Genomic DNA, 14,427 nt, shown 5'->3' with positions numbered 1-14,427 from the left:
CTCCTCATGACTAAATGGATAGAGGTATCTCATGACTAAATTGAAAATGGATCTCCCTCATGACTAAATGGAAAATTGAGTTTTTTCTTGGCTAAATAGAAAGTAAAGCTCTTTCGTGGCTAAATAGATAAATAGAACTCTCTCATGGCTAAATAGATATAGATCTCCTTCATGGAGCTTTCTAGTGGCTAAATAAACAATTGAATCTTCCTTACAGATAAATGGATAAACAGAGATCTCTCTTCATGAGCAAATGGATAAATAGATCTCCTTCAAGGCTAAATGGATAATATTCGCACCTTCCGCGCAGGAGAGTCAAAGTCGATTGATCACGGAAGCTCATGTGCTTTTGATTCCACGTTCAGCTGTAGGTCTACGTCTGATATATTCTTACTGCATGAAAGGAATATTAAACTTAGAACAAAACAAACCAAATATGTTATATATGTACTGTTTTCTTTCTGCGATGATTGCACAAGGTACGCATTTATTAGGGTTAGTACTTCCAACCTTCAGAGAAACAATCTTACGAACCGCCCTACTGGTACCTTATTTAATACGGTCTAAATTCCCTTCTGATGTTTAAGAAGAAAGTAAGATTTTTTAAACAATTTTTTCGTGGATTAAATTACAGTAATTTGAAAGTTGATAGCAATAAATTTGTAGTCTAGCAGCATTTTGAATACAACAAAAACAATAAAAAATAAGACAATCAGCTCACCAAACAAGAAGTTTAGGAATGATAAAAAAAAATGCATCAAAAGTTTCCGATCTTGGCCAATAATTAGTTTTTGGATCAGGGACCACAAAATTTTTGAACGGCTCCTAAATCGAGTTTTCGTTTTTTTTTTTTTTTTTTTACGAAAAAAACACATCATATTGAGTTAAGTGATAGATTGGATTTGGCTGCACTAGTTCTTCAGATATAAGACCTACAAGAAAATGTTTGATTGAATGAAATATTTTGAATTTTTTGGATTAAAGGCCACCAAATTTTTGAACTAATTTTCATATTTTTTTTTTTTACGGAATAAGCATACCATACTGAGTAAATTGTTAGTTTCGGTTACGCTACACTTTATGCAGTTCTCAAAATATGGGGCGTACTAGAAAATGTTTGATTCTATGAAATATATTGAAATTTTTTGATCAGGGGCCACAAAATTTTCGAACGATACTTAAATCGAGTTTTCGTATTTTAAAACAGAATGAACACATCATACTGAGTAAATTGTGACTTTTGTTTTGGCTACACTATATGTAGGTCTCAAAATATGGGGCGTACAAGAAAATGTTTGATTCTATGAAATATATTGAAATTTTTTGATCAGGGATCACAAAATTTTTGAAAGGCTCCTAAATGGAGTTTTTGTCTTTTTTTTATTACGGAAAAAAGCACAACATACTGACCTAAGTGATAGTTTGGGTTTGCTACACTATATGTAGTTCTCCAGTTATAAGACGTACAAGAATTTTTTTAACTGAAATGTATTGGATATTTTGATCCAAAATTGGATCAGGGGCCACAAAATTTTTGAATGGCCCATAAATAGAGTTTTCTTATCTTTTTTACACGAATAAACACATCATATTGAGTTAAGTGATAGGTTTGGTTTGGCTATACTATATGAAGTTCTTCAAATATAAGGCCTACAAGAATTTTTTGACTGAAATATAATGGATTTTTTAATCCAAGAAAGTTCGAAAACTTATTCTGGCAGACATACAACCCAAGAACTCCGACCCTTTCAAGGGCCAATTTCCCACCCAATTACACGATGTAATCACTACCCAATTAGAAAAATCGTCTCCCAACTAACCTAAAGACAGCTCAATATAGAAAATATTGGCTAATACTGAACATTCTATTCCCACAGATGTTTAAGATGCTATCATAAGTTCAGTGATCAAAGTTAAACACGACATAAAATCTTGGGTGGTTTCTCTCCTCCTCTCTCTCCAACACTGGACAATCTCACAAAGCTTTCTTAGACCAAGCTCTTAGGATTACTACAACCCAAATCCTCTCTGATCTTTCAATCCTAACAACCACAACTGAAGACCTTTATATAACCCTTTCTAACCCACATGAAAATAAGCCTCGTTTCCTTATCACGCAAATATTAAGATGTTCATTCTGGGTTCATACTTTCAACACTCACACAACCATGCTAAGTAAATACTCTGGGGAAAGTAGCCCGTCTCTCAGTGGCTAGACGCTCTTTCTCTCGTCTTTGGGGGATGAATTGACTTTCTTCCGTTCCGCTTTTATTTTAATGAACAAACTCCATGGCTCTGGATAAGTAGCTTAACAAATAAAACACAGTTCTGACCAGAGCAGAATGAAATATATTAAAAACTATACTTACAATGTGTTACAGTTTCAAGGACCTAACGTCCTCTTCATCAGACACCAACACTGAGAAAAGACAGGTGACAGCAGATCTTATATACACGAGAAAGTGAAAGGCCACGCCCTTTCTTCTCTCCCATTGGTCTTCTCGAACACATCGTAAGTATAGTTTTTAATATATTTCATTCTGCTCTGGTCAGAACTGTGTTTTATTTGTTACGCTTTTATTTTATACTTTATGATCAATAACGGTGTCACAAATTCTAATAAAATTCGTTGATTTATTGCTTCTACTATTCTTCAAGCTTAAATTTGAGAGCGATAATTTATTAAATTTAAATATGTGTTGCATTTCTGATAAAGTGTTGAGCTCCCTCGTTGCTAAGCGGTTAGCGTGCGCGCCTTTGGCGTGGGAGACCCGGGTTCGATTCCCGGCGGGAGCTCATGTAGTACGGATTCCACGTTAATCAGTAGGTCCACGTCCCATATAGCCTCGCTGTTGAAAGGGACGCTAAACTAAAATCAACTCAACTCAACTCTGATAAAGTGTTAAAGTTAAATGCTTAATTGAAACATTTCTAGACATACAAGTCATATCGGGAACGACATGTATTATAAATTATTCTGTATAGTCTGCAATTTTATATATATATATATTCTATATTCTTCTATATTATATATATATATATATTCTTCAATTAATACCGACATAAAATTAAGGGGATTTCAATTAATGCTATCAGATTATCTAAAAAGTGTTAAGCCTTTGTGGTCAAAATAGAGAATACATTTTTATTGTAATTTGAAAATAACATTATGAAACCAAATAGACACCATGTTGTCGGTGACCTTCTACCACTTTTCCGCCAATACCATAATTTCATCGTTACAGAGTTTCTGTTCTCTCTGATCAAAAAATTGTGACTCTGTCCTCTTTTGAAATCAACTTAGCACATCCAGGGTGTTCTGAGGATAATAAAACAAGTGATAGTCTTACAACACCAGGTTCGGACCGTACGGTGGATGCATTAAAATCTTCCCAGCCAAGTTCTGTATTTCTGACGGGCTATTAAAGATGTATGCGGTCTGGCTTTGTCAGCGTGGTGTTCGACACTCTTTCGGTTGACCAGTTCCGACCGGTTTTTTTTTTTTTTTTTTTTTTTTTTTTTTTTTTTTTTTTTTTTTTGCCTGCTAGGTACAGTTATCGATAGTACAGATCTTAGTCAACAACTTTGCCCGGCGGCAGTAGCTCGTGATTCACGATGTCCTTCCAATCTCGAGAAATACACAGTATAAGCTTTCTGGGCGTCAGAGTGGGCTTTGCCACAGACTGTGGAGTTTCTTCTCGCTTCAACCACAATCTTTTTCGCGCTTTGTTGTCGTCGTAGGTTATCCACTCTTTATCATTCGTGATTACCTACTTCAGAAATGGGTCGAGCTCGTTACGTGTCAGTAGAGGTTCGCAGGTAGAAACTCGATCTATCGCATATTTTGAGTCAGATCATGTAGCAACTCAAATGTTGACCTTGTTTTTGTACCGAGCTTTCTCCAAATGGTTTAAGGTTAGTGTAAAGCGACAAGTTTTGCCGATAGATGTCGCTACAGTCTTCGTATCTCTCCCATGTATTTTTTACCTTTCACGAAAATTTACAATTTCTCTTATAAATTTCAACCTAGAAACTTCAAATTTTTAGAGAAGGAACTTCATAACCTATTAAAGGGAAAAATCCGTGCCGATTTTTTTATTTAGAATTTTCTTCACTGTTGAAACAGTTCCATTGTTAAAGGTTTGGATATCCATTTCAACAATGAAGAAAATTCTAAATAAAAAATCGGCACGGATTGTTCTCTTTAATAGGTTATGAAGTTCCTTTTCTAAAAATTTGGTCTCTACGTTGAAATTTGTAAGAGAAATTGTAAATTTTCGTGAAAGGTAAAAAATACATGGGAGAGATACGAAGACTGTAGTGCCATCTATCGGCAAAACTTGTCCCTTTAAACCAACCTTAACTCTATTGATGAATGTTTATGTCATTGGTTATGTCATGGTTGCTTACATGCCGGTATTCGTCGACTTTTGGCAGAATATATCATTCACCTTGCCTGTGACTGGTCGCCCAGAATATCTTCCTCTTTTGCTGATTCCTTGAATCAGCTTGAACATCGAAATTTCCAGAACAAAAGTAACTGAACCATCTATTGGCTGTTGCTTTTGATAACATATCTTGCTCATAAACAGTACAAATATCTTCACAGGCCTTTATCAAAATGGAATTGTAAAATGTAACTCAATTTTGCAGAAACTTCACTCATCTTCACGGTGCAATACCTTACGTCTGTTTATAAGAATTTCAACTTTTCGCACATTTAATAGCTTCAACTGTCAGCTATCAAATAACGTTATGGCTGACCTGCTGCGACTCATATACCCCAAGATTTGGGACACTAACATTTTATGAACAAAAAGTTAAATACTGTTTATATTACTGTACCTGATATTTTAAAACTATAAATATGTTTATTTCTGCTTAAAACATTTTCTTAAAAAATGTATAAATTTACTCTCGAAGAGCTGGCCATAGGAAATTCTGACTAATAAAAGTGGTACCACTTGAGAAACATTTGAGAAACGCTGCCATAGATAATAGCGAAAAACCTTCGCATACATTCGTATATTGCACATTCAGTGCATAAGGGAATCAACTCCATTTAAAAAAAAAAAGTCATTTTGTATATACATACTTAATCCTTAACAAAGTCTGTATGAAGCTCCTTTCATAGATTAAAAGATTGATATTCAGATATCGTAAATAAGTCTTATAATATGAAAAACGATGTTAACTTTTCTATGCACTTAAGAGATTAGGTTTTTGGGCTCTTTCTATCTACGGCTATGTTAGCCCATGATGCAATCACACTATCCGAGAAAAACTAAGGAAGAAAGGATTGGGGAAGGATGGAAGCGGCCTGGAACCTATATATTAGGTACCATCCCGGCATTTGCCTGATGTAAATAAGGAAAATCTAAATCAGGATGATGACCTGAAAAAGTTCGTACTGTTTTGTGACCGAGTATCCCCACCGCGATTCGAACCCAGGACCGCTCGCACCAAAGGTAAGAGCGTTAAAATCTACGCTATGGAGCCACATACACTTAAGCGTATTGTACAAACTTGTACAGCGTCTTTTTCTATCTTGAAATTTGTCCCTTTGTGCTTTGAACACATTATATATGCATATATACGTCGCCATATATATAATTTCCAGCTTTTAATCAATTAAGAAATATATTTTTTGTGGTAATTTTTCTGTATTGAGTAGCTTGGGGGATCTGTCCTTTAGGTCAAGGAATTCACAATCAAAAAACTCTGGAAAAGGTTGTTTTAAAGAAAACAAAAGGCGATCAAAGGCAAAAATTTTAAAAGAGATAATAAAATTACGTCATGAAACAAAACACTAACTAAATAAATTAGTTACAAAAACAAAAGATGACAAAACTGAAGAGACGAAGATGAGGAAATACGTTAATTATTTCAAATTTGAAAAAAGCTTTGAATATTCTTTAAGTAAACGAGGAAAATGTCAAAGGTAGTTTGTGGTCAAAAGTTTTTCGTCTTTGTATTACAGCCAGTTCTTTTAAGGACGGAACTCACTACTAAAGTGCTATCTCATCCGCTACTCTGGTTTGTATCCAAGGCAGAACCGGGTGTGGCGTTTAAGTTACTCTAGGCTAACTATTTGAGAGCGAACTTTTCTCATGAACATAAGGGAGTTATTACTAGCGCTATTAAAAGTACTGATGCTTTTCAAATAACTTAATCAGCAGTTTAGTTGGACCGGAACGCACCGGAATATCGTTCTAGCAGATATTTCTTTCTTAGATATTCTGTTGTTTACTAAGAAATTGGCTTATATACTGTGCGTTATAGACTTTATGTAAATACTTTTTCCTGCCAAATGATTACACTCAAGGATAAACTAATAATAGTAACATTATGGTTAGTGCTTGATCAAATTGTTCATCATATTTTCCCTCATTCACAAGTAATCTATGTTTCATTGTTAAGTATATGTATTTCAGCGTTAGAGCGATCCAAATAACAGTAGATACAAACCAAGGATCTTATAAAATAGAGAATCTGCCCTTACAACAAAATCTTGAAGCCATACGTCACAGTTTCGCCACCCCTACTCTGCCCACTCCACCCAATAAGATCGCATTGTTTTGAGCCAACAAACATGGCGAAAACGAAAGTAGCCAGTCAGACGATGGCGGAAACGAGAGTAGCCAATCAGACGTGCCGATGCTCGGTTGTATTTTGGCTTCACTGTTTAATAGGATGAAGATACATATGGGCAGATTCTCTATTTTATAAGATCCTTGATACAAACGGCTAATTAGCCGTGTATTTTTGTGCATATATCGAGTGTTCTAAAAATGGCGCCAACGGACCACAGAACACTATTCTACAAGTCAAAACAAAGCGATATATATATATACCTTCAGGGTCCCCCCTGGGGACGCGAATTTCACTATGTAGTAACGTCGCAGATAAAGAACCATAGAGTAAATCTACGAATCCTTAAAATAATTACATCAATTCTTGCCAGATGGCAGTTAAAGTCGATGGACGTCAACATTAGCGCCACTTAGTAGCGTAACAATTGATATAACTGCTTGATGGATTTGTATATTCTCTTTCCAGCCTTAGAAAAAAGTAGATGTAAATAAACCCACCTGACTACCAGTGGGTCGATGACCAGTGATTGGTTATTGGACTCACTGCACTAGTATTCTACCGCAATATAATCCCTACTAAGATAATAATTTCAAATAAATATATCTGAATTTATTCTGCATTTTGTGATAATAAACGCAATATATATAATATTTAACAACAGATGTGGCTTTATTTCAACCTCACGCGTATTTGGACATACAGTATTTACTACGCATGTGTATGCGTTCGCGCGCCTACCCCACTCATTTAAAATTATAGCAGAATACAGAGTTTCATGGCGACGATGTGTGACAATAATCCATTTTCGTCTCGTGTTATAAAACACAAAAGAGGACAACAGGAACAGAGGGAATCTCGTTTATATAACGATTTAAGAAGATACATATTTCCAACATGTATTATTTACCAACCAACTGTAGCCTTATACTTTGGAAATTATGCGACGACAGTAAGTAAGCAGACAATCTTGGTGTTCACTCTTTCGCTGCCGAAGCACGTGTGAGCCACGGAGTAATACATTTCGCTTTGTTTACGTCTACTTTGTTCTAAGGCTGGAAAGAGTCTAGTTTAGTAATGCTAATGGCTCCAAATTAATCTGCGACGTTGCTACATAATGAAATTTTGATTCCCCACAGCGGCTGAAGGAAAAGGCCCTGGAGGATGTATCATCCTATGACGTTTTCGCCTTATTTTGAACTGTAGAATAGTGCTCTGAAATCCGTGGGTGCCATTTTTAGAACATCCGATATAGTAGGCTAAATAAAGAATATATATAGTAAATAATGAATGTGTTCCAACTGAATACTATCTAACACTTATTGGCGACGAATGACATAAATTTAACGCCATAAAAATTAAATTTTCAAGATTTTCTCTCGAAAATTATCCACGAAGAGTTACCCTAGAGCATGTCAGTTTGTTCATTTTCATGATATCCATGGGTTGATATATGTCTCATCAGAATATCGTTACTAAATAAAAATTAAATTTTAAGAGTTAATTTTAACTTTGGGCTATATATCATTAACCATAACACGTATTGTTGATTTGCTAGTGTTACTGTGAAAGGCTTGATATGGTAGTATACTTAAGTATCGGTTGAATTTTAATGTGTTGCGTGATTTTTCATAGAACATAAATTTTTAGATTTATAAAACAATTTGTTTTTGTCGATTTTCACGAAAATTACGCATGAGGATTTACACTCAGATTCGTATCATTTTATTCAACTCAAGATCTATCGTATGCTATATGTCAAATCTTTGGTCAGTTCCTTTCTTTTTCTCCTTTTATTCATTGAACGATAATAATATCGTAGAAATTACTGACTCGATTCGGCACGCTGGCACGTAATATTAAATAGAGGATTCATAGCGTCTTGTGAAAGAAAATTTTGCGCAAGAAGTACTAAATTTATTTGTATGTAAATTTATCGACTTACTTTAAATAATAAAAAAGAAATCAAATGAATAAATAACTGATATGACCTAAGATCATTTCAGGGAGTGGTCCAAAGGGAATTCCTTCTTTCCCCCGGAGCTTCCAAACTCCCTCCGTGGTATTTCTCCGATCGTGATTAATTTAGGATATCCAGTAATTTCACAGTACTATTTTCCCCTCCCGTGTATTAAAATGCCTCCCTCGGAGGAAATGTTCTCAAGTCATCACTGGATATGGTTGTGGACAGGGACGGATCCAGGATTTCTTGAAGTGGGATGCACCAATAACTACCTCTACATTTGATTTAAATTTTTAAGTTTTTAAATGCCTTTAGGCACCTGTGGTATGAATGAGGAATAGTAATTTGTTCAGTGAATCCTTTTCCTTCAACCTTCAAGAAAATCGACTTAAACTATTACTTTTGCAAAACATAAGCTTTCTTCTAAGCCTCAAACGGACACATGACAGCAGAAAGTTTCGGAAAATGTTGCTTTTTCACTGCTAGGTTCTCATTTAGAAAGTGTATATTTACAGTGAAAGGGGTGTATGTGCTCTGATGCACCCCCTAAATCCGGCTGTGGTTGTGGAATACCTCTTTAAATAATTCCTGAGGGCATGATGGTTCAGTAATAGAGCGCAAACTCCTGGTGCCTGGGGTCCTTTGTTCGATCCCCAGCCAAATAAGTTTATGATGGACAACATTGTGTTCTTGGTTTTTCTAGGAGTACTCCTGTTTTTCTCACATTCTCATTCCACCATTTTTTCCATTATCATTCACTTGCCTCAATCGTTGTCTCGTTTAGCCTAAAGTGTATGATAGTGGAACGTTAAACTGAAATATCTCATTTTATTCCATTTTTCTTTCAATCTATTATGTAGTAACACACAATTGTCCTAATAGTGAGAACACGGTATGCTATAGCTAGCTACAAACGTTGGCCGTCCGTTGCAATTTCCGCTTTGCCAAGGATTTGCCAACCAACTCAACTTCCACACGAAACTCCTACGAAAGAAGTTAAATAACGATTCGATAGGAGTTTGATGTCGGCAAATGGTTGTTGGGCCAACGTACATTACAAACTACATTAGATCAACGTATTTTTCCAGTTTAATTACAACTTCAAATCATTACCGACCAAGTTTGCTGCTAAGGTCATTGATAACTATTTTATGGGATTTCGGGACTAAAAACCGCCACAACTGAACTGGAACTTATGGTCCAGCTGTAACATGGTTTCCATCAATGAAAACTTCGATGTCGGGCAATAGTCAGTGGTGGTGTGCTGCAGGTCGAACACAACAGGTGGTGGAAATACGGCAAAGAGGTAGATTCAAATTCCGTTCAATATAACAGAATCAACGTCTGTATTTCGCGAAATCTTTAATAAATGTAAAAAAAAAAAATCAAAAGCTAAATGGAGAAAATAAATACTTTCCTTTTGAACAATACTGATTCCAATGATAATATAATGAGTGTTTCTATACGTTACCAAAATGAATATGTAATTCGAAATGAGATAAAAATATGATAAATAAAAAGTGTTTCTGCTTGGTAGGAATCTGTGTATGTAATCTAATTGAAGGCTAACATTTATGGAAAATAATATGCTTTGGCACATTACCAAGTTCTATATGAGTTCTGAAGAGAGGTAATAATATGAGAAACAGTAATATTGTTGCACATAATCAAATTGTGTATTTGAAGGTGATATGCAGGAGAATAAAATTATTTATTTTTCGCAATGTGAAGGCGTAAGTGTTAATCCAAAAAGAAAGTAATTTTTCGTGTAGCGTAAGTTGTAATAATCATCTGATGGGAGATAATATTTGCTCAATACGAGGGACGTCCACAGGATTTCTTTTTCTTTTTCTTTTCTTTTCTTTTTTCTTTTTTTTTTCTTTTTTTTTTTTTTTTTTTTGCAAGGGAGAAGGAGAGATCTATTTCTAAGGGGGTCAAAAGACCGATTCCAAGGGAAGCAAAAAACGAACACACAAGCATATTCACAAATACAAACAATATTTTGATGCACACGTGCATATATTGCATCATATACAACAACGATTAATTACGCACATATCCTTATTAACCATGGTAAATAAGCTATAGTATATGAGTATTAAATGTAAATATATTAAATACTAGTATGTGAGAGCAAATTAGTATGTTTTGACATGTACTAGTACGTGCAAGATTTGAACAATTTTCGAAAATCAAGGGGAACAATTGATCCCTCTCTTGATCCCCGCTACAGGCATAGTGGGATATTCCTAGTGAGAAGGAAAATAAAAAATGGGAATATCCCAGTTTTTTCCTCTTTCATATAAATTCCCGGGAGGGAATTTATTTAAATTTCTTTACTTTATTTTCCAAATTATAAGAATCATATAACTAATTACATAATTTTAATTTATTATCATTTACTTCTAGGTTTCAAATAATTTGGAGGTTAAAAATTAAAATTCATTGACTGTCCTTTATATAACTAATTAGGAATGTGAATATTTTAAAGTTCCATTTCCATTAGAAAGTTATCACCGACCTAAAGCTCATTTTTTTGGTTTAAAAAGGACATTGGGAAAAATAGACTTAATTTCGAACTTTATTAACCAAGCCTCGTATATTTCCAAACATTCTAGAAACTCTTCTCTCATCGCTTTGGTATGTTTCTTCGTTTGTGTTGGTGAGCCTCAGTTCGATTTCGTGGCTATATATAGACATATGATGTGGACACAGCGACTCCCTTTGTGATTGTTCTTTTGAGTCCAGAAAACGGGACATTTGCAATAACACCTACATGTTGTTATCGCCCATCGCTGGTTGGACGATTTGAAGCATCCGCATCTCTTCAGCCAAAGAGCTTGGACTCAACGTTATACGTCATAAGCGGGAGACTCCAGCCCCAGGGTTGATATTCTATAGTTAATCAAAAGAGTGCCTCAGTGTTTCGACACCCTTTGAGAGGATTACCTCCTCGTTGCTGTCTGTTAGGTGGTGCGGCCCGCACCTACTCGAAAGCAGCGTCCATGCTGCCTAAAATCATAGACTGCGCGTACCTTTAAATACTTTCTGATAAACGTACGATTTATACCTCCACGAGACGGACCTAAGCGCTTAATTAGTTTGATATGTGACGAACAGTTTGTCTTAAAGTATTTTTAAATGTGAAGAATAAGTTGAGTCAGTTCAATATTCATTACGATAAATATCGCAATAAGTGGAACCCTGGAGCACGACCTCGTCTGTTACTATATATACTTAAAATCGTATTTTCGACACCATCTTGGAACATCAATCACGGAAGCAGCATTCGGGACTCGACCCCAGAACAGTGATAGGACAGCACTATTGACTAGCCGAAGAATGACGTGAGTTGTCTAATTCATATGCTAAGCCACCAATTTCGTTTATATATTAAGCAAAAGGTTGTTAATACATTTATTTCCTTAGTTAATGTGCATGTAATAAGTGTGTTTGTTGAGTAATATTATAGTTTCATTATCTAAATTTTGGTTTCATCATTTGTTGCAAATTTAATACATGGTTTAGTTACACACAGTTCAGTATAATCTCTTTTACGTTGCCTGCATCCAAGTCTACTGCGATCCCTGCCCCAGCACGATAAAGATGCAGGCATGGGTATGGACCGCGTCCGTTGTGGAATAACTGGGAAAAGAAAAGGAAAAGACGCGAAATAAGAGACTAAAAGTTGTTCCGAACCACAACGTACATCATGGTACCAAAGTAACAAAGTACTAATTTACAAAAGATGAAAGGGAACCGGTTTGTAAAGTAATGTAGAAATTCTGTAGAAATAGAGATAAAATACTATAAATACACCCCAAACCACCGTTAGTAATGGACGTCGGTTTGTCTCTGTCTCCGACTCGAATTTCTGAATAGGTACTCGCACTTCTCTTTCATGTGAATTAACGCATGACATTTCAAGAAATGGATAGGAAGAAAGGTCGTGTGTGGCAATGTTACGTGCAAAATTCTAAAGATAAGTCAGTATCTTGCAAATATTTTGGACATAAATATGTATGCGCAAATGTTGATAAAAATTCTAGCAGTTACCCAACTTAATTTGTTCATAACATTTAAAAAATTTAATATGTTTATAATATCAGTAGTAGGATCAATTTTATAAAATCCACTTATATATAAATTTAATCAATTTAGCGGTGTAAAAGTATGTGGACTTCTTACACCAAATGTTTTTCCAACAAATAAATAAACATTCACGGTATGTGTACTCTCTCTATATAATAATAATAAAATATTTATAAAATAACATAATACCGTTCAGCATATACATTTTTAAAAAAATCTCTGGAGACAACAGTAATAAATATACTGTGATAAGAAAACAAACTTAATTTTGAAATCATAAAATATTATTAAAATGCAATTTTCTTTGCGTTTGTATATAAATTCCTGGAATATTCCCATTTTGGGAATTTTCTCGGGAATATTCCCGAAAAATATTTTCCCGGGAATTTGCCCAACACTATACGGGCACCCATGCTCAATATCAAGCCGTAGTGGAAGTCTGAAAGGAAATAATAGCTCTTCTGCATAACAAATTATAATAAAGCAGAAAATGTAAACGCATCTTAGTAAAATTTAATATATTTATAAATTTAGGACAGATTTTTGTTATTAAAAGTATAATTCAAATCTTTATTGACGTTTTATTTCTTTCTACTTGCAGGAGTTGGAGGATGTGTATAATGAACTCTGTAATGTATTTTCCGAAGCTGTGCTTCATGGTGCTGAAGTAATGTCTTCGAGGGTACGTATATTTTGTAATAGTATTCATGTTTTTTCTCAGTTGCATTTAATGTTAACTGAAATTTCTTCCTAGCTTTCATATCGATAGTACATTATAACAAATTGTTATTTTATAATATCCAAAAAATAATTTCTATTGATTACCTTCCCTAAGCTTGCTTATTCCCAAAATGTCCGTCACAAAAAGATAGCACCACTCAGAACAACCGTAAAAGTTTCCTATTTAAAGAAGCCATTCCGTGACATACTGGTATCTACTTAGTGTTTCCAACAACCTTTAAGTTTGGAGAGGATTACAGCAGTTCGGATGGTATCCATTTGGTGTCTCTGTACTCAATATGAGTGTGGTCGAGACTTAAAATACTTGTTTTGTTTGCTTCCTGGAGCGATGTAAAATGCATTTTTAATGAAAAACTTAATGTTTTTGAATGTTTATTTTGTTGAGGTTGTACACGGAAGTGCTTCACGTATATTATAAGGGGTTGAAAAATCTTATCATTCCCTTAAAACTCGAAATACGAGAAAAGTGTGTGGCACAAGCCTGCGTAAACAAGGACGAATTTTGACACAGCGAAATAAGGGCTACTCAAATAGAAAAATTGCCAAAATTCTAGATGTACATCATGCTATCTTTGATAGAATAATTCAGAAGCAAGAAGAGCCTGGTGTATCTTCTCAATAAGAACGGTGTGACAGAAAATGAAAGCAACTTCGTGATTGGGTCAAGAGGTATTTCGCTTGGCTGTATCAGACAAGGCTTCCAGTTTCAGGGAAATTGCAGAGACTAACTATTCTAATGCAGGATACAACATAAACCGGATGACCTGATCGAATGAAAAAGGGTTACATTAAAAAAAAACTTAAAGAAATAACTCACTTTTAAACAGGCCCGGACTGGCCCAGGTTGCTAGGCGGCGATCGCCACCCAGATAGGGGCCAAATCAAAAGGGGGCCAAATGAAAATTTTGATAAAGAGAGAAGGTCAGGAGAAAGAGAAAAAATGTGGAAAACGAGTGCGACAACTAATATTCTTGTGAACAGTCACGGCGGCAATCTACATACATCAAGCTCTTATAGCGTTTCATTAAAATTTTATTGCG

The 14,427-nt window shown here is 35.1% G+C and overlaps 1 protein-coding gene across 1 annotated transcript in view; it reads left to right on the top strand.

The window, feature by feature from the left end:
- The window catches only part of Stacl (SH3 and cysteine-rich domain-containing protein), a 426,872-nt gene that overhangs the window by 82,094 nt on the left and 330,351 nt on the right, over nt 1-14,427 (top strand). Inside the window, exon 5 of the mRNA XM_081741694.1 lies at nt 13,248-13,328. Coding sequence (XP_081597820.1) covers nt 13,248-13,328 — 81 coding nt within the window. The remainder of the gene's footprint in view (nt 1-13,247; nt 13,329-14,427) is intronic.

The sequence above is a fragment of the Thermobia domestica genome, chromosome 16 (assembly GCF_964235325.1).
Source record: "Thermobia domestica chromosome 16, izTheDome1.hap1.1, whole genome shotgun sequence".
NCBI classification, from domain to species: domain Eukaryota; kingdom Metazoa; phylum Arthropoda; class Insecta; order Zygentoma; family Lepismatidae; genus Thermobia; species Thermobia domestica.
This window is presented reverse-complemented; position numbering and strand designations above follow the sequence as displayed.